The sequence below is a fragment of the Manacus vitellinus genome, unplaced genomic scaffold (assembly GCF_001715985.3).
Source record: "Manacus vitellinus isolate BGI_N305 unplaced genomic scaffold, ASM171598v3 scaffold_21_pilon, whole genome shotgun sequence".
Taxonomy (NCBI): Eukaryota; Metazoa; Chordata; class Aves; order Passeriformes; family Pipridae; genus Manacus; species Manacus vitellinus.
Genome location: NW_021939546.1, coordinates 193,759 through 215,155, shown reverse-complemented (window position 1 = coordinate 215,155; position 21,397 = coordinate 193,759). Strand labels below are relative to the sequence as shown.

The window sequence follows — 21,397 nt, the reverse complement described above, 5'->3', positions numbered from 1 at the left end:
ATTAACAGCTGTTTTCTCTACTTGCATCAATTTTGTGCTATTTTAAATCTGCTGATTCCAGTGGAGTTAATCTTTTTTTTATATCACACAGAGTGAGAAAAGCCCAATGGGACACGGCCCCATGATCCTAAATGATCTTAAATCTCCCATGATCCTAAATGGTTCCCCATGATCCTAGGGAGGAAAAGGTGTATATATGACAGATGTACTTTAAGTGATTCCTCTTACCTGAAGAAAGTAAACTGTTGTCCGTAGATCCAAGGGTGTAATGTTAAGGCAGGATATTCTCCAAATGGAGGAATAATGACTGTAAGTATTAGAGACAGCAACACAAAACTAGAAGGGAGAACAACCTGCAGGGAACATGAAAATTTCACATTAGGTTATTATATATACATTGTAGATTGATTCTGTACATATCTCATAATATACGTAAACAAAGGAGGGACAGCAGGAACACACAGATCTAATCTAGTTTAGCTCCTGAACATCAACAATCACTTAAGATTCTGGATGTCATAGAACTGTATTATGTTAAAAATAAAATGTTGGGCTACTAGTGATTGAATCATGAACTTGGTGCAGGTGATAGTCTCCAGGCAGAAAAAAAATAGAAGAGGCAGAAGAGTTGGAATTATAATTACACAGTTAGGAACACTGTTACCCATTTGTAGTACCTCTATTGCTTTCCACTGATGGAAAGACAGTGTTGAGAATGTTGTGGGAAAGAATCAAGAACAGCAAAAGTCAGTCAATACCTGGGCTAGGAAGTCCTTGTGGCTGCGGGAGGCACGGTGGAACCGTTTGATGAGCAGTGCTTTGATCTGCTGATGTACAAGCTGAAAACCTTTATATTGTCGTGACCCTTTGCCTTCATTTTGATCTCCTGCTTTGCCTACTGGCATTCGAGAAGTGTCATTAGTTTTCAGTGTGATTTGTTCAGCTGGTTTGTTCTCAGTAGGTGTTTTGCCAAGAGTAGAACCATTTTCTTGAGTGTCTCCTAGGTTAAGGTGAGGAGCAGCAGATAAGACACTTTATCCTCCATACATGAAGTACCACAAATATTTTAATGATCTTCAGATTTTACCAACATATCACATCACAAGATTGTTTTATTACAACTGTTTTCACTGTGGATGTATTTAGTGACACCAGGAGGTTAACACTTCTCTTACTCAGCAGGATCAACAAGTTAATCATGTCTGTAGTTTATGGACTAATGGACAGGAAAGAAGGACAGGAAAGTACTTTTTATAAAACTACTAAAATCATTGACATCTGAGTGCTTGACACTACACTCTTATTTACATAGTTAAGAACCTCATCTAATCTAAATCCAAGTCTTTCTGCTGACTTAATCTTGTTTCTCTGATATCATGCCAGGCCCTAAAAACAGATACTTGCTGACTAAATTTATTTTGTCAAAAAACGCTACACAAAGGCTGAAAGTTCTGATGCTCCTCTTTACAGGGTGTTCAGAATAAAGAACAGTCCCAAGAAAAGTCTATCAAATACAGATTCATGGATCTATACCTGTTTTTTGTATTCCAGGGTCAGCTTCTGTTGTGACTTTTAGGAAAACCTGTCATAGACAAATATATCCCTCAGTAAAGAAAAGAACAGTTGCAATAATCTGACCTTTAAAACATCATACATCATCCTTCAATGTAACATAAAAAAAATTCGGATACCTTTTCAGTACTTCAACTTATTATACAACCGGAGGTCTCTTATGAAATACCTCAGAAAATAAATGAATGAACAAAGATACAAAAAAAAGGACATATTTCAGGCTAATGAGTCATGTTCCACGGGGCTACAATGACATAAGGCTTGGATCTTTTCTCTATGCCCTTCTCAAAGATTCTCTGAGTGTGCCACAGTATATGTGAATAGGTTTTGAAGGGTATAATAGGAATCATGACTTATGTGTTTAAGATTAGGAACTGTCTCAGTAAACATTTTGGTGGTTTATGGTAAGATCAGCAAGTATTTTCATCTGCCTGTTACCTCTTCAAGTGGTGTGTCTGAAACTCCAAAACTGCTGAGTCCCAGGTCATCCAGTGTTTCCTCTAGTTCTCTGAAGAGACTGGCATAAGATCGCTGTTTAAAGTTTTTATTGGGCAAAAGGTAAATGAGTTCCTGACCAATGCTTTCAATTAATTTTGCTTCTGGAATATGATGGTGAATTACTTCTGCTAGCTCATTTAGATCTCCTGTGAAAAGTCAAAACAGTGTTCATAGAATGAATATTTAACCCTACTAAGCATGATTTCAAAAGCTGTTGTTTGCGCAATGTAAAAGGGGACTGCTTTATTACGTAACTCACAGATATCTCAGTTAATTCTGTACTAGACTGGGCTATGTTGCTATTAATGCTTTGGAACTATATAGCAGGAAACTATTTCATTTGTTAATAAAGCACAATGAAACTTTCAGGAATATCTACTTAAGTTTTTCTCCTTTGCAGAAAAGTAATTTTTTTTTCTGGGAAAATCAGTTTCCTTTGCTCTAGACATGCTTCAGTTTTCATTACCATATTACACATTTTGGTGCAGAGTAGTTCAAAACTCTGTACTTTGCTTCTAAGCACACAAAATTCTATTTCATCATCTGTGCCTGAGAACACATATATACCAAAAAGGGGCAAAATCACAGAGTAGCCTCATCAAATTCATGTTACAATACAATACAAATGTTAGACACAAGGACCAAAGAAGAGGGCTGAGAAGCAGACAAGATTGCAGCATAACAGAAGACATAGCTATGTGCAGGAATGATGAACCATCCCACTTCTTACCATCCAGTTCCAGCTCTGGAGCTCCTTCTTCATCCCTCTGCACGCAGCTGGAGCAGGAACAGGAGCACCCAGATCCACAGCTACAAAGTGACTTGCATGGACAAGGAAAAAAGATGAAAGTGTTTCAGATACACACAAAACAGGATGTAAGGGTTGTCAGTATTTGAACAGCTTGAGTCAGTGAAAAATATATCCAGAACATCTTGAACATACTAGACTGAAAGTCATCTGAAGACCGGACTAAGCAACGCAGAAAACATAATTCCACCTGCACAAATCATACCCGTCCATTCTAAATTGCATACAAAATGCCTGGGGAAATGCAATTAGCAGGGGCCATGAGTATACAGACTGTGTTGCTACTAAGAGTGGAAGCACTACTAGCAGCAGAAAGAACCCAGAACCCCACTTGTCAAACTGTGTGAGGCTGGTTTAGCTGTGGATAAATGTAGACTCTTCCGGTGTCTGAGCTACTTACTTAAACTATATAATGTTTAAAATCAGTGTATTGCAAAAGCAAGCATCAGAAAGACCTGTATATGAACAAAGGCAACTTCAGAGTTAGAATTGTTCAGCCTGGAGAAGAGAGGGCTCCAGGGAGACCTTCCAGCACTTAAAAGGGGCTACAAAAGAGATGGAGAAGGACTTTTTTACAAGCATGTAGCGATAGAACAAGGGGGAATGGCTTTAAACTGAAAAGGGATAGGGTTAGAATAGATATTAGGAGGAAATTCTTCATTGTGAGAATGGGGAGGCACTGGAACAGATTGCCTAGAAAAGCTGTGGATGCCCCATCCCTGGAAGTGTTCAAGGCCAGACTGGATGTGGCTTCAAGCAACCTGGTTTAGTGGAAGGTGACTCTGCCCACGGCAGGAGGGTTGGAACTGGATGATTTTTAAGGCTTCTTCCAACCCAAATCATTCTGTGATTCTGTGCTTTCTGTTTTGTACACTGTCTCAAGCAGCACCTAATTGCTTTTTACCTTGGTGCAGTGCAAGTATTTTTGAGATTACATGTGCAGGGAAGGAGATACATACTTACTGTAGCCCTTCCAATTCTTGTGTTTCTCATCTTGCGAACAAGAGTGAGATAGAAGCCAGAGCCAAAGTAGTTCTTCAGGAATACAGGAGAGCCTGAGCAGAAGAGTTTCCCTTGGGATATGATGGCTACTCTATCTCCAAGGATGTCTGCCTCATCCATATGATGGGTTGATAGGATGATGGTTCTGCCTAGAAGAAATGAATGTTCAAGGCATGGACTTTCTCTGGAACTCAAAGTTGTGCTTAGTTTTTTTGTCAATTAATGCAGGGTTTTCTTTGCACCAAAACCAGGTCCCAGGTTTGACACAACCATAGGTATCTGCCCAAAGAATCTTGTTTGCTTGCTTTCGTATCCCACTACTCCTGACAGTTTACACAGCAGGCACATGCTGCGTCTATGACAAGTTTAAAAAAAAACCCAACAGAATTAAACAATTTCTACTCTCAAACTTACCTGAGCGATACTTCAGCAGAAGATCCCAGATGGATCGCCTGGAATATGGATCAACTCCAGAAGTGGGCTCATCCAAGACTACCACTTTTGCTTCACCCACAAAAGCAATGGCAACAGATAGTTTTCTTTGCATTCCACCTACCAGAGGACAGACACATCCAGGAGTCTAAGATGAGTTACATATGTGGTAGGTATGTATTTACATTGCTTTTTGGTGTGGGGACAAACTGCTACAAATAAAACAAAACCCATCCTCAGACAAATATTTCTGCAAAGTTAAATCAATAGTAATTTTTCTTCCAAAGTTCATAACAGCTTGCTCCATTTCTATATATACATTTATATATCTATCTTTTTCATCTATACCTTGCATTTTCTGCTTCTTGCCAGAAGCAAAAGCAGGAAGATATGAGGTTTTCAGGTTCTTTTGTAAAACTAGCCCACTTTTATAGTTGCAATCAGGACAAAGTAGTATAAGAACACCTGCCTATTTATTCAAATCAGCTTTTGAATCTGAAAGTGAGAGTTGTTCAAATATGCTATGTGCATTTGGACCTTTAGAATGAAAGAAATTACTCCTAGCAAATAATACGGTATTACAGAGCACTGATCCAAACAGTGGGGCAGCATGATAGTATAATATTTCATTTGCCTTGAAGTAATAGAATTTTGTTTTTTCCCTATATTAATCAATTTTTAATATATATTTATTTAAAAGTAATAGCTTTAAGTATATTCAAATTTGTTGTATATTTGAAAGAAATGGAAGCTTCAGGGACAGGTTGTGCCAGCTTTACTACTTGTACAGTCCCATTTACTCTTTGAGAATAAAGACCTTCCCAGCGTACATTGATGTGTCAGAATATGGCCTCAAACATGTAACTCAAATAATAATTGCCCCAAGGCCAGGTTGGATGGGACTGTGAGCAACTTGGTCTAGACCAAGTGGAAAGTGTCCCTGGCCATGACAGGGAGATTGGAACTAGATGATCTTTAAAGTCCCTTCCAACTTAAACCATTCTGTGATTCTGTGAAAGACAAAGAAAAGGCAGCAGGAAAAACCATCTTAGAACATTCATGTGGGCACCTGACAAATTCTGAGCCTCTTCATTCCTTTTATGGGTGAGGCCTGTATCTTCTAGCACTGTTTCCAGCTCTTGCTCAGCTTCATCCCTGGATCTTCCTTTCAATTGAGAATAAAACAAGATGTGCTCTGCTACAGTAAGGCTGTGAAATCAGACAGAAAGGCACCAAGACAATTTAAATGAATAAGCTGGGTTCTTTTCCCAAGCAGCAATAAATTCACTCTAGCTTTATCTTGCTAAAGAAGAGAGGTTGCATTACCCTAGAAGATCTTCTTCAGGATCTTGGATGTCATAGGCTCTTTCTCTGCCTTTTCAAAGTAGAACCTGCTACTAAAGGAACAAGTATAGCAGGCATCAAACCATCCATTTATGGGAATAAAATGGGAGCTAACATGAGGAGCTGCATTAAGGAAGAGAGCCTGCTGTTGAGATGAACACAAACTAATGGTAGCGAAGCTGGAAATCACCTGAGAAGGCAGTAAGTGGTTATGTGGTAGTGCAAAATGGACATAAAAGTTTCCTGCTACTGCACTGTCAACTTGGATTTTTTCTTTAGGAGTCCTAAATTATAGTGTATGAAGCCTCAGGATAGACTCCTGCTAACTCACACTGCAAGAGAAAACACCAAGACCACTCTCATTTTCCTAAGAAAATACTGTGCTTCCAGCAAAATGATGCAGGAGATTTCTACTGCAGAAGGACAACGCTTACCCCATGTGAGTGTTAAGAGATGAAGAAGTGCTCCTGAAACACATCTACTGCCAGCACAGTAAGAGAAACAACACAGGCTTTGGGCATTTTCACACATGCAGACCAGGACGCTTCTTCTTAAAGCTGGTATGGAATGATACTTACTGATTGAACAAGATGTTGTGCTGTGGGCACATGCCTATTCGGTGCCGAACGGAGTCCATGTGAGTCCGGATATCCAGGCCGCCAATCAGCACAGTTCCAGATGTTGGTGGGAAGAGGCCTGTCAGTATTGACCTGGGAAAATAGAATGAGGAAATTCCCTGTCTCCTATCTTTCTGTGCTAGATTAGGAAGCTACATCGCATGATTCCACTAGATGGAGCATGCTTACGTCTCTTACTACAGGCCTTGATGAAACAAATCCGGTGAAAAGCATGCATGAAAGTACTCTTGCCCTGCTACACAGTGAATCTGCTAACATAATTTTTGATACACCTGTCTGTATGATTCTGGTTTCCATTAAAAAACTGTTTTAGATAGCTCCTCTGTTTCAGGTAGCTTTTTCAGCTACCTCACCCCTACGTATAAAGGGGTCTAAAACAAAGCTCACTAGGATGAAGATAGAGAATAATGGCTTGAGGTCTCTGACCATACAGACTCATGCCCTACACCTTTATTTTCTATAAAACAGAAGGGCACCAAACGTTATGTTGCAAATGGGTGGCATCTGTTACTACATTTCGGTGAATATTGGGTTTTTCAGTTCTAAAAAGTTCAAAGCTATACAAATTTTTGGTTTTATCAGGAGAACAAAAAAAGTCAAGTTTACAAAACATTTCAGTAGATTAGAATGCTTTTACTTTGGGTTGAACATATTTCTTGGGGAACAATTAAAAAAATTAAAAAGCAACTTAAAGTGCATTTGAAATAAGAGTATTTTTAATTAAAAAATCCTAAAGTATTCTGCTGGAAAAAGTCATAATGAAACACATTCAGTTCTTTCAACATTTGATGACCTTGTCACAGATTCATGAAATGTTTTTTTCAATAATTAATCCTATTTTGCCAAATAAAGTTCCATATAAAGAAAATTAAACATTCCTAGAGTCTGGCTTCCTGGGATGCTAGAGTTCTAGGACAAGAGTAACATTTTAATCTGGACATGGATCTCACATGCATGTAACCATTTTATTTAAAGAGGGTCTATGTCTTATACTCCTTTGCACACAGACCAAAAAATGTAACTGACTTCAAGTCAGTTAGAGAAACCAAGAACACATGGAATGTGGTGCTTTGCAAATCTTCAGCCCTTTCAGCCAGAAGATTCTTCTCCTTCTTTACCTAAGGGTAGTTTGGCCATGGGAAATGAATTCTGGGAGAGAGTATTGCTTCCTTCTCTTTAGACTTTCACTTGTTTGTGTCATGTATTGCCTCCCTCCCAGGGCTTTAGCTAATCCAGGATATGTTCTCTGTGCCTAGGGGCAGCATTTCCCTGTCTGGAAAAAGCCTGATGCTGTGTCTCAAGCCAGCTGCAGGGGTGGAGAGACACAAGGAAAGAGTGAAAAGAGAAGACTGCTCCTTGGGATACAGCAATAGAGCACAGCCCTGGATTTGCTTCTTTTAAAATAAGAGACTTACATGGTTGTTGTCTTTCCTGCTCCATTGTGACCAAGGAAGGCTGTGATCTGACCCTCATAAAATGTAATATTCATCCCATCTACTGCTGGTTTGGACCTGTTTGCAAAAATCTTCACCAGGTTCTGAATGCATACTCCTGGAATCAGTCCTGTTGGCTCAGGCTCAAAGAAGGTATTTACTTGAAAGGCAAAAAATTAAGAATGAAAAGAGAATAAAAACACCTGTTTTAACCCTAGTTTGACGATGACACATCAATAAGTGCAGAAGCAATAGCAAATACCCAATAAAACACAGCATCATGTTCCAGGGCCAGATTCTCCAAGTCACACCAGTACCAAACTGATGCCAGATTTCCAACTGCAGCGCAATTTATTTAGATTTACCCTCACATCAATGACAGGAAAAGTGGAGCCCAGAATTGTGGTGCTCTGTGGAGAGGTAACTCATTGGATCAGGTGAAGCTGAACTTGATTTCTGTTCTAATTGTGTGCCTGGAAGATTATTCGGGATTGTTTTCTGAAGATACTTAGATAGGCTGAGAGATTACATTAAACAAACAGCAGGTTGCCTTTCTAGCCAGGCTGAAATCTGCCATTCAAATAATCTGTCCAGCTGTGCATTCTTTGACCATGATGCTTAAAAAATCTCCCCAGAACACAAACAAAACACAACAACAAAAAAATTTACCTTCAATCTTGGTAGTGAAATTTACCCCATTGCTGAGGCCAGCTCAGGATTTAGACAGTACCTAACAGGAACACTACATGAGATGGCTTTCTCTCAGGATTAAAAACGCATTATTGTAAATAGCACCATCAGGATGTTTTATTGCATCAGCTTCTAGACAAAACAAACTTCCTTTGAAGTAAATTAAGCCCTTGGGCAATATGAATTATGGGAGTTGAGAAACTAAAACTAAAGACCCTGTCCGCTTTTGTTTACACAGAATGCTTCAGGCTTTGTAGGGAGGCTTGTTTTGCAATTCCAGTTTACTTAAATTGTTCAGTACCCAGCAGGCCTGTGTGGAGAACAGCCAATGCCACCTGGGCAAAAACAGCCCCACCTCCTTCAGTAGCTTGTGTGACTGTCACTATAGACAACACTCAGGAAAAAGTCCCAAATATGTTGGATATGAGAGAGCTGTGTATATTACAAATCAGATGAAATAATCAATCTAGAATGGGTAGTCTTATTTTAAATAAAATTATGTTTATAGATAACTTTTCTTTTGCTTTGTGAATCTGGCTTTCCATTTACCTTACTGGGACAAATACAAACATCTCTCTATTGACAGAAGTTCACATCGAACCTGGCTAAATAGTTATGCATATACTGGCAATTGAGGCACCTTCCTTGGTTTTATATGTATTATGAGATCAATTAATATTTGTCTGCAAGACTCACTGACAAGTTCTGTGGCAAATTCTCTGATGATCTCTCACAGTATCTGCTTTGCATCACCTGAAGGACACTCAGTGGAGGGGTAAGCTCCCTTTTTTTTGTGATTCATATTTCTCCATTCTGATCCTATATCCTCTGTGCAATTTTGGGCCATTTAGGTCTTTCTTCAGAGATGCCATCACTGGGGGGATGTGGATAGGGTGTTGGTGAAAGTTCTGCTTAAAATGCATCAAGCAATTAGGACATATTTACAGCATCTGCCCTGCTCTGCCAACTTGTGCTAGTTTTGTAGTTAAGCTGTTAGAACTACTATTTCCAATCCCATTACTCTTACGTGAAGCACTAGCTCTTACATGAAACCATTCTGGAAACTGTGCCATTGAACCATACTAGGTCTGGTTTTGGCTTCTTCACAAGCCTCCTAGTTCCTGTGTGGGTGGCTGAAAGGGAAGACGGGCTTTTTTTTGTGCAGTGACAGGCAAAAAGTCATTCCTCTGTGGCCATGGAGCAGCTGGAACACGGGAACTGATGAATACAGCACCACAAAGATAAGGCAGTATTAGGAGAAGATTGGCTGAAATAACCTTTGACCTCTGCCTGTCTTTTTTCTTTTGAAGTCCTGTCCTGTTTCCATTCACCCTGAATGCATGTTTTCAGTGCCTACGTGAGGAGCTCTGATGGCCCCACTTTTATCTCTAGCTTTTCAAGAGAGTCAAAATGGGCTCAAAGCTGCCAGTAGCAGTCACTTGTGCTACAGAATCCACACGCATTCCTCTGAGCATCACATACAAAAAACTCCTCTGGCTCCCCACAAAAAAAGACATTGGGACTTGAAAACAAGGCAGGTCATTCAGGAATTCTTAGGTGGTGGCTAATGTCAGCATCAGAAAAGGGTGCAGACAGACACACAGAGCACTTCAGATAAATCCCTTTGAAACCAGCCTTTCCCTACAGATGCAAGACACACTAAAGATAGACAAAAAAAAAGAGGAGGGGTAGGGCTAGGTGGGAAGAACATTCCTCTCAACATAAGTATTTTTATTGAAGTCATGGCTCTAATTCTAAGGAGTCAATGTATCTGTCTTTGAAGCTTCCCTCAGCCTGAATGCTAACTTGCCAAAGAAACAGCCTGCATTTGCACAATAAAAAACAAGTTATGGAGCTCTTCAGGAGGGCAGCTGTCTTATGTGTAGTGGCTAACATATTCTAAGGGATTATGAATGTAGATGAATCAGTGAGAGCCAGTCTCTGGCAGTTGCATGCTATCATCTGCAGCCAACTGGGCTCTTGTAGGTTGGCTCTAATCATTCCTATGTGTAGTTTGTTATGAAGTATAATGAGTATGGTATCTCAAAAGTACTCAGGTTGCTCTCTCTCCTTACTATTAATTTCATCTTTGTCCTGGACATCTGTCTTAGGCTTCCCCTGCTCGCCGGGTTCTTTTTCTCGTTTGTGTTTACATTGTTTGTTTTTACCGTCCTTCTTCCCCTGGTTGTCATTCTTTTCTTCTGTTTTTTCAGGTTCTTCAGATTTATTTGTTCTGCTTTCATTTTTTCCCACTTCCATGGTCTTCTGATCCACACAGCCTTCTGACTCTGGAATTTTTTCTATATAAACCAAAAGTAACCAAGATGTAAGGAACCAAAATTAAATATCCTCTTATGTCTAGAGATATTTTGAGGAAAAGGAGGTAGTCCTAAGCTTTGAGCTTTCCAGGAGGATTAACCATCAGTAACTCATTAGGTTAGGAACACAGCATCTAGCTTAAAATCTGCTTCAGAGGGTCAAGATCATATATTTAAGGAAGACGACTGACAATTTTGCAATTACAGACTCGGAGTAAGATCCTGACTGATATTAGGTACATGTTTTACATTTTGTCTATGCAGCTCTAGACCAAATTCTTCACCACATGAAGAATCACAGATTATTCTGAGTTGGAAGGCACCCACAAGGATCATCGAGTCCAACTCTTAAGTGAACAAGAAAGGCCATAAAAACATTTCCCACACTTACAGGGAGTGAGAGGAAGGAAAACAAAATTAAAAGGTTAAATGAAAAGCAAAATGCTAAACTGCTACTTAAATTAAGAGTAGCAGGCTGGAATGAATGAGTTGATGTTAACTTCTGTACAAGAATTTCTGGCTTTCCAGTTTGGCCTTAGCCCTTGCTGCCACGAAAGAAAACAGTCACATAAAATCACTGATTGGGTCAGGCTTGAAGCAGGAAGAACAGTGATGTTCAAAGCAGGAGCCCCTGAACGAACTGTTTACATAACACAAATTCAAGCTGGCAGTCTAGAGTGAAACTAGAACAATTGTAATGTATCAGATGGTCTGGGACTTATTTTTGTTGTGCAATTTCACCCTAACTTTCTGCTATAAGAAATTTTAGCCCACAAAACTCTATAAAATTACCTAGTGCACAAATAGCCACATAAACAAGTTCACGCCATCACCTAAAATGGCAAAGTAGGGGATACAAAAGTGCTCCAGTAGAAGTAAATTTTAAAAGTACGAAGATAATTTACCAGTTTATCTTAATTTTCAACTGTGAATTTACATTATCTGACATTTCCCTATCCAGTTTTCCTCCCAATACATTAACCAGTTACAATAAATTAAGAAAATGCTCCTGAAGGAAAGATAAAAGTTGAGAAAAGTTCTACAGTTGTTCAAGTAAGCCTAGACACTGAAGAGTCTTGGTTCTTCAAATAGATAAGAATCACAGTCTCCTACAAAGGAATTAATCAAAGATGACCTTTCCAATTGTCCCTGCTTGAGAAAACCCAAGGCAATGTTTTGTAGAAGAGAGAATGAAATTACTACCAGCACAATCAAGCTAGCTGAGATAATAATAGAATAATTTAGATCAGAAGTGACTTCCAAAGGTTTCCAGTTCCATCGTCAAAAAATAGGGTCAATTCAGATCATGGCAACTATCTCAAAAAATGAAGATTTTACAAACTTCCTGAGCAACCTGTTCCAGTGTTCTAACTACCTTCATAACAAATATTTATTTTCTTATATTGAATCAGAATTCCTGTTTTCCAGTTTATATCCATTGCCTCTCATGCTTCCTCCAGACACATCTGAGCAGTCTAGATCTATCTTAGCTTTCTCAAGGCTGAGTAGACCCAGCTCTCTCATCATGTTATGTGCTGCAGCTCCTAATCAATTTGGTGGCTCTTTACTGAGTTATTCAAGATGGTACAAGTGTGGCATAAATCATGATCTTGCTCAGAAACTGAAAGTAAAAAGACTAAATTAGTGTCAAATTAGATAGAAAAGAATCAGGTTTAAAAAGATGAGGAAACTCAGTGTAAATAAGATCAACATTTCACAAAGGCTGTGTTGAGCAATACCTTGAATGTCTCAAAAAGTGTTGGGTAGAGAGACTGGGGGTCTGATGTTGCTTGTTAACCCACACTTCAAAGGCTCTCAAATGGAACAGGGACTCACCTCTACTAATTCAAATAATAGCAGGCCACTCCAAGTTCAAAGGCACCTGCTGAGATTCCCAGTGTATGGCTGTCTCTCACCTTTGCAGCAGCTCAAGTAATGTCACCTTTAAGCAGATCAATGAAGTTATTTCTAAACACCCAAGTTTTAAAAGAACTCACCATCTGCAGTTGCTGTTTTCTCATCTTGTGGGTTTCTAGAGCCAAGCCAGTAAGATTTCTGCACAGGGAAATACCAAGGCTGTGGTAGCCCATAGTCCCCTAAAACAAAAGTAAGTAGGTAAAGTGCACTTCATAATCCCATTTCTCAGTAGGCATGAATACAATTAAACTAAATCTGAGTATAATTATATACACCTGCAGTCCTACTGTGCATATCAGAAGGTCAAACCATCCACCAAGGACCTGACAGAACAGATTTTGTTTACAGATATTTTTTTAATTTTGGGTAGCAGTAAAATATTAAGAAAATATGTGATGTGATTTGCCTTACCTTGCTTAAGTACAATATAGTTGAATTACAGAATGAAGCTACTCCCTGAATCCTTACCAACCAGGAGGCAGCTGACTGCTTAAGTGGGATCCCAGCCTCACTTAGTGATTTTCTTTTAAAGCCACTTAGCGCTTGAGGGTTGACATGAGTGAAAAGCGTTTTGTATTTACACTTATTATCCTGGGGCTAGATTCACAAGTCACAATGGGAAAAGACACTCTGTTATTTCAGCACACAGCCTTTTAGGAAAAGTGACAACACAGTAATCGTCTTCTTAAATAAAAATGGGCTTTTTTTGTCACAGGTTAATTCAGTTTGGATAAGAGAAAGTACAATAACATTACCAGTTCTTGTCAGGCCAGATCAGAGTTACAGCAAGTCAACACTGCTTTCCTGGATCATACTGATTTATAGAATGCAAGAATTTGAGCTGCTATGTTTAAAACTGGCATCCCTGAGAACCCAGATGTTATTATCCTTGTGCTATTTATTCAAAATAAGCAAATGGAGTTTGTAATACTCACTGAAAGATGGTCAGTTTTTCTTAATTGAAAACCACTTTTTATGAAAGTGTCTACCTATTTCTGAATTAACAAACATTATCTGTATTTCAGGCAACCACTTATACCCCTATTAATGCACACAAATGCTCTGTCTTCATCTACAAACAGTTTGCCTTGCACTTGCTATGGACTGGATTATATCCCTCTGAAACTGGTGGCTAAAATGACAGATTCTTATTCAGGATGAATGCAAAACCCAAGTGATATTTGTTATGGAGCAGAATACTCAAATAGCCAAAGCACCATTGTGCCAATGGGTGGTTAGCTGCAGAACACACTTGAACAGCAACAGAACCATATGGTTCAAAGGATTATCCAGGGAACTGGATATGACACAAAGGATTATCCATAGTAACCTCAAAGACTACAGCATTGATTTGGTAGGTCTGCACGTGTGTGACAGAGAAACACCATGAGAAATTCTACAGAAACAGAGGAGCAGAAAGTCAATCAGATACTCAGAGCAAATATTGGGAAGATGGGAAGGTACTAACTAGAAGCCCTGAAAGGTGTTACTTTCGTGTAAAGTGCTGACAGAAAAAACCCAATTTGTATCTATGAACAAAGAAACTGCTGTTGTTTAATTTCTGCTGTGTTCATGGAAATAGTACATTGTCTACTCTTTAAATAAACAGAGTTGCAGAAAAGGAAAAGGAAAAAAACATCCATCTGCCAAGAACACATTTTGGAACTGCAGTTTGCATGCAGGAGTAATTAATGAAAAGAAACCTCACTTGCTGGGTACAGCATAAGAGTTTACATTTATTACACTGTAACAATATTCAATATGAAGTAAGATAACCATTTAAGCTAGAAGGATAAATCATTTTGTCACAAAGAAAGTTCCAGGATTTTGTAACTGATAACAAAAAAAATCCTCTTGTGAACTCACACGAGAACCATGATTCCCCTTTAGAAATAAAATAAATCCGCACATGAACTTTCATAACTGCTTGGAACAAAGTATGTGTCTTAGGAAATAGTACCATCCTTTAAGAAACATTTTGCCTAAGGTGGCCATAATATATATGTGAACGAGAACTGTTACTTCTATATTTTTAAAAATTTAAAGAAATCTCATTAGAAATGGTTGAAATTTCTCAAAAGAAAACTTATACACAATTTGGATTTTACAGATGATATTTTTCTAGATTTATTTTCTATTTAAATTATAAAATGTGACCAGAAATTGCATCCTTCTTTTTACTCTTTCTTCCTTTTTCATTCTTTTCAGGAATAAAACAGGAGAAAGAAAAAAAAAAGAGAGAAAAGTGGAAGACTTAATAAACCAGTGGTGCTAAAGTGGATAAGATTCATGGTCTACAACACCCTGTTTTTACAGTGAATTACGCAGACACTGATTAGATTAACAGAGTTTACAACAACTACCGCCACTTCATATGGATAAGAAATGGACATACCTGGAAAAACGTTATCAAGATACCACGAAAGTATTCCATAGAAAAAAGCATCAAAAAGCATCATGTTAATGGAAAAAAGAAAACTATAATCATCTCCTTCCAAGGGACTGGTTCTGATGTTACCCCACTGTAGGCCAAGACCTTGTTCTTCATAGCGTGACAAGTATTCTGTACCGAAACCAAAAGCTACTTGAGAAAGCAAACTCTGGAATAAAGGAAAAATTACATTCAACTCAGACAGGGGGACGTCTTGTAATAAAAAAAAAAAAGACAACCTTTAGGGACTGGACTTCAAAACTTAATAATGCCTAACAAATGACACGGGAAAAGTTGTTTCACTTTTATATTGGCCTGTAATGTTTAATTCTCTGAATGGAAGCAATTCTAAGTAGTTTTTAGCCACAACAGACTGAATTCAACCTTGGTTGTGCTTTCTTTAACTACTAGTCAACCTTCACAGATTGGGGGTTTTTTCATTAATGTCTCTGTTCAGAAAATACTACAGATGCATCTAGAAGTTTGCAGTGTACAACTTTGCCTATTTTGGAGGAAAAAAATATTTCCTGAGTGTACGGGGAAGGGCCACTATGAGTAACAAGTCAGAAAGTACACCAGATGCTCAGGATAAGGAAAACCACAACCATCCCTTCCCCTGTCATGTCTGTTAGCTGGTTCTCACACAACAAACTAATAAACCAGTAGAGTATCTACATATTATCTTCAATGTTGCATTGCAAAAATAGAGGAAGAAGATATATAGTGCTGTTTCACAGGACTTGTAGTTCAGCCAGGAATGCCAGACCTCAGGAAAACGAGGGATCCCAATAGCAACTCTCAGTGAGGCATTATCATAGTGTGCTACGTAAAGAATATTTGGTTTTCAGCAATATATTCGCTGTCCTTAAAATTTTAACATTTTACTTCAGGCCCCCTAAACATGCACACCCTGCCTTAATCATCCCTGGTAAGAAAGCTGATTAATAGCCATATTTACACTTAGGTAGAGCTTTTAAAGTGTTCTGTTTTCTTTCTTCCTTTTTCTACAGATTTCCTAGTGCAAGGGGAGAAGACAGTTCTTTTACCTGTGTCGTTAGAACGCTCAGTAAAGATGGGGAGACTGGCCTCAAACACCCTTCCCGTTTCATTGAGCAACAAAAAATTAGTCTGAATAATTTTGTAAGATCACAGTTCCATTTCAAAAAACAGCAAGAAGTTTCCAGCTCCTCTGACTTGTTATGTATCTTAGCTAAAATGGAAGAGAACCAACAAGGAAGCACTGTGTGGAGAACGTCTACAACTACTTAGATGAAAAGTATTTCCCAGAGCTTTGGCACTCCAGTTCAAATCCTAACTCTACGGTCAGGTAAAGAAAGAATGTGCACCTGAGGTCTTCTCATCCTTAGATATTTTGGTGTTAACTAGGTTATAGCACATGAGAAAGATAACTGTCCCCATTTTGTGAATTGCCTTCATATTTACTAAGCATATCAGAAGTTAAATTTGCTTTGACTTCTAAGGGGCGTTCAAAACAATTTAAACAGTATGTTAATTTCCTAGCATTCAAAAAACAAAATAAAATTTTATTGGATTTTCTGAAAACCATGAAGATATCTCTTACACTAGGCCTGCTAAAGGCTTATGCACTTACAATCCTTAATTATTTGAGAGAGATTTAGAGGTCTCCCTCTCCAAGTCACAAAAGCAGAGAGGAAGAGGTATGCAATATTTTGTAATTCACATATGCACCATGAGAAGGGGAGCAAAGACAACACAGAACCAGTGAAAGGCTTACTGCTAGGATCTTCAGATTGACGGTCACGCGGTCTTGCCAGACAAAGCAGATGATGTGGGGCAGGTACAAGGTGAAGTAGATGACTCCACTGCAGGCAGCTGCCAGATTTGCTTTGGAGAAGAAGGTGCTGAACAAGAAACACTGCATTATGGTGGCTGTGGTGAATGTCAGTAGGAATAGAAAGAAGAGAAGTGGATTGCTATAATGCAGTACTTTTCCACGCTGTAAGCAAAAGGAAAACAAAAATTTAGAAGTATTGCTGCTTCCTGAACTGGCAGAAAAGGTCAGAATTGTCATTGACATATAACATGTAATGAGTAATAAGCCAGTCCTTCTTACCTAATATGACTTCTAACTCTCCCAGGTAGTATTTTCAACCATGGAGGTCATTACAATCACAAATCCTTCATCTAACTTTATCCCTGTTCCTGAATTGTGACTTCAGGTTAGTACAATAGGTTGTGGAGTTTATATTCCTATTCAATGACTGAATTAAAATCATAACTGATTGAAAATAGACATTGTGTCCCTGTCTTAATAAGTAAATGATTCCAAGCAAGATGTGCCTGCCTGGAAACTCATACATTTTAAATAAAAGTATTAAATGTTAATAATAAAGTTTCATTGATCTCTTCTCATCCTCTCCTCAATCCACTTGCTCTACATGCAGAAAAGACAATGTAAGGAAGTGTGACAAAACATCTTTAAAAAGCCAACAACAAAACCACAGGAAATTATAAAGCTTCTGCACCTAAATGATATTCAAACTCCAGAAGGGTATCACAGCTGAGGAAGCCAAGTGAAGTTTCTCAGAGATCCTTGTGTGCTAACTGACCCACTGGGTGAACTTTTATCAGTCTTTCTTCATTAGAGCTTTTGTAGATGCTCGCTCTCAAGAAGAGCATGAACTGCTGCCAATTATCTATTTACTCCTAAAAAAACAATGTTGAGATCTATTTATTAGGTCAACTTACATAAGGCTAAAATAGGTCTTTAAGGCTATAAATAGGCCTCAACGTTGTTGCAACATCCCACGGAGCCTCACAGACTGACTTCTCTATCAATAGTGATGCAATGTCTCATAAGGATGTATTTACAGAGGTCCCTTACATGGGCATAGTGAAATCTCGGAAAGGAAGTGAATTACAGGTAAAGCACATTCCTCTCTGATATTAATTCCCTCCTGATTTTTAATTAAACCAGTGTAGCAAATAAATTAATCTCTCTATACACCCAAGCTGTAATGGAACCACCAGGAACTAGAACAACACACCAGGGAATAAGACAAAGCAGAGTGAACCCTAATTGTGCATTTATACCAATATCAGTTCCCCACATCAGAAAAGATGCAAGGGCATTCTTCCTTATCAAAATGCTACAGATTTATATAATCAAATATAGCAGCAAGCTCTAAATATAGAGCTTGATTCTCAGGTAAATGAGATAAGAGATAGTCTTCAGAGACAACATCCAAACTATCCTGAAAATTTACAAAATTACGGTAATCCTGAGCCACCAAAACAAAAGGCAGGTTGATTTTTTTTATGTTTTCCTGAAAGTTGTGTTCTTGCAGTCTCTTTTTCCACTGAAATAGTGGCACAATTTCTAAGCAGGCAAGGATTGGATATTATACATAAATCACATATAGTGAGTTACAAGATTAAAATTCTTCAAATTACTATCTCTCTGATTTAAAGCAATGATTACTATTTATTGGGAGATGTGCATCTGCCTATAGAAAATACAATATACAGAGAAATCAGCCTGATGGATTGTTCTATGAGGAATCTCACAATTAATCTTTACTAGTGAACTTATCGTTCTGTCTCTGTCAAGTGCTGATGCCATTATGAGGTCTGCTTAGAAGAATGTGCCGGTTACGTGCCCTGATCTGAACAGGCCATCACTACTCCCATCTCCCTGTCAATGGCTACTCTTCTTTCTCAACAGCAAACTGATATCAGCAGTGCAAACACAACAGTGAGTTTGAGAGAAGCAATCCTTACCATAATCAGTACTGTGAGGAGGAATGTGCTCCCAGTCATCATGAGAAAGCTGTCTAGGAACCAAGTGCACCAAATCACCCCATTAGTTATACCCCTGTTCTTCATAGCCTCTTTCAGACGCATTTCCTTCTCCAGCACTATACTCTTTACAATCATGGACACTGAATATATCCAAGCTAGCACCATGAAGATGGGGAAGGTGCGGTTCAGGGTGATCATGAAGCTACCAAAGCAAGAAGGAAGAAATAAATTAAATTTTGGTAAAACAGAGAAATATTGAGATGAAAAGCAAAAGGAGTGGGGAAGAATGCATTCACTAAATATGGAACCGAAAATTCTCAGTCTAAACATCAGTAACATGTCACTAGTGAACTTCTCCAGCATCCTAAATATTAATGAACTAATGGTTGCTGCATTCCCATGAGACAGATAAATGTTATTTCTATTTTACAAAGAAGTTCTGAGGGTTATTGATGGCTACAAAATATGTGGTTGTTCATGAAAATACAGCTCTCTTCACAGTGAATTCCCATAATGCTTTTACTATTATCTACAAAGAATATTTTAAGACATATGCTAATGTTAACAATTTAGGAGTATCACTGTCTTTTTATGCTCCTAAAATTCACTGGCAAAAGAATTAAACAAATTAACCATTAACAGCACCTGAGGTTGCCAGCAAGGCTGCTGAAATTCATACAAACTGTGACTCAGGGTATTGGATCTAGCTGAGATGGAGTTAATTTTCCCCATAGCAGCCCTCACAGTGCTGGGCTTTGCATTGGTAGCTAGAAAGGTGTTGATAACACATCAGCATTTTGGCTACTGCTGAAGAGTGCTGGCACAGCATCAACACCAAGAACACCAAGGCTCTTTACTAATAAGCCTTATCTTGACCCACAAGTTGTTTTCCATCTTCATTTCTTCCCTTGCTTAAGGAAGGGAGTGATAGAGCAGCTTGGTGGGCACCTGGCATCCAGTCAAGGTCAATTCACCACAGTCCTTCTTGGCACCCAGTACAGGGTGAGACAGCAGCAGTTTTACATAAGCATGCTACAGTTATAGTAGTTATTAAGTAGCAAGGTCCTGTGCAGGACACAGAGTTTGTCAGCTGCACTGCTTATCTCTTTATTTTGCTGAGTCTGGGAACATGTTAACACAACAAATGTCTCTGTTGCTTTGCCCTGGCATTGATGGCCTTTTGCTGTGCTGGAGGAGTTATCTTGTGAAGAAGATGAGGGAATACATCTCCCTCTCCCTAGCTGTGACTGATGTGGATGGTTTTATTATTCAGGCTTCCAGGGTCCTTTTCCATCCTTATGTGAGGTGTTTAATTACTATTACTAATTAACACTGCCAGCATATTATGGGGTTTGTGGAATCCTGTGTTGTCTTGGTGTATGAGAAAGCAAATTCTGTGTGAGGGGATAATGAAATGTGCCCTGGCAGGGCAGGGCAGTGAGCAGCGGGTCCCTGGGTGGCAGAGCATATGGAAGGATTTGGGCAGGTTCCTAGTGTGGTTATCACTTCCATACCTTGGGACTTCACACCTGAACAGGCAACCAAACCTAGCAAAGTGACACATCACCTGATGGAAGGGTGCCTGCCCACCCCACTGAAAACCAGCAGCTTCTTGCCCTGTACCGGAGCCTGGCCTGTGCCCACAGAGCCAGGGTTCAGTACTCTCAGACTCACAGTTGAGGCAGGGACCCAAACTGCATCTGAGGACACTATGGCTGAGACAGGGACCCAAACAGCAACTACAGGAATTGCCCCAGTAGCGAAAAAGAAAAGGTGGATAAGGAGAACAACAGGTCCATACCATTGACTAGACAAGGGGAAAGAAGAAGAGGGAGAAGAGGGAGAGGGAGAAGGAGAAGGAAAGGGAGAGTCTGATCAAGAAGACAGCCCTTAACAAAGAAATTGAAGAAAGGAGTGAGAGAATTTAAACAGGAAAAAGAAATTACCCAGTGAGATTTTGGGGTGAAAAAGCTGAAAACATTTTCTGTGAATTCAGCATCGCAATTTTTCAATGAATTTGCCCTAAAACAAAACGGAGTTGATTCTTTAAAGGCCAAGAGCTCAGAGTTGCTAAAAATTGGATGTTGTCTGGATGCAACAAAGGCCAAGATTGGGATTAGGAGTAGAATCTTGGCAAAGGTGGCTTCTGGAGTTTGGGTTATGACAGGATAAGGAAAAAAATCAAATTTATAAAGTTACGTCTCAGTTATTGCTCTTGTATATACACTTTAGGACTAGGATTAATTCTGGTGCTTGAGAGTCTTAAAGCATCCAGCAATCCAAGCATTCAACAGAATTAAGACAAACTACTTTTACTCACACATCATCCACAAAACACGGATATGGCATTTGCTGCAGATAAATTCCCAATGGCACTTCAGTAGTGGTCTGGGTCTTTATAATCCCATGCTCAATCATGTCTTGGAGATACGCAAAACCTCCCCATATATAACGTAAATCATCCACAGGATCAGCTCTTGGACCAGGATCCCAGTACCTCAAAAGAAATTTCACATGGAAATCATTCTGCA

The 21,397-nt window shown here is 39.0% G+C and overlaps 1 protein-coding gene across 1 annotated transcript in view; it reads right to left on the bottom strand.

Annotated features, from left to right (window-relative positions):
• The window catches only part of ABCA4 (ATP binding cassette subfamily A member 4), a 65,295-nt gene that overhangs the window by 22,995 nt on the left and 20,903 nt on the right, over positions 1-21,397 (bottom strand). The window contains exons 13-28 of the mRNA XM_018072175.2: positions 21,187-21,363; positions 18,846-19,068; positions 16,840-17,061; positions 15,048-15,252; positions 12,733-12,831; positions 10,493-10,717; positions 7,710-7,887; positions 6,235-6,366; positions 5,382-5,521; positions 4,295-4,432; positions 3,842-4,029; positions 2,801-2,891; positions 2,011-2,216; positions 1,534-1,582; positions 759-1,000; positions 229-353 (exon numbers count right to left, since the gene is read on the bottom strand). Of these exons, the coding sequence (XP_017927664.2) occupies positions 229-353; positions 759-1,000; positions 1,534-1,582; positions 2,011-2,216; positions 2,801-2,891; positions 3,842-4,029; positions 4,295-4,432; positions 5,382-5,521; positions 6,235-6,366; positions 7,710-7,887; positions 10,493-10,717; positions 12,733-12,831; positions 15,048-15,252; positions 16,840-17,061; positions 18,846-19,068; positions 21,187-21,363 (2,640 nt within the window). The remainder of the gene's footprint in view (positions 1-228; positions 354-758; positions 1,001-1,533; positions 1,583-2,010; positions 2,217-2,800; positions 2,892-3,841; positions 4,030-4,294; positions 4,433-5,381; positions 5,522-6,234; positions 6,367-7,709; positions 7,888-10,492; positions 10,718-12,732; positions 12,832-15,047; positions 15,253-16,839; positions 17,062-18,845; positions 19,069-21,186; positions 21,364-21,397) is intronic.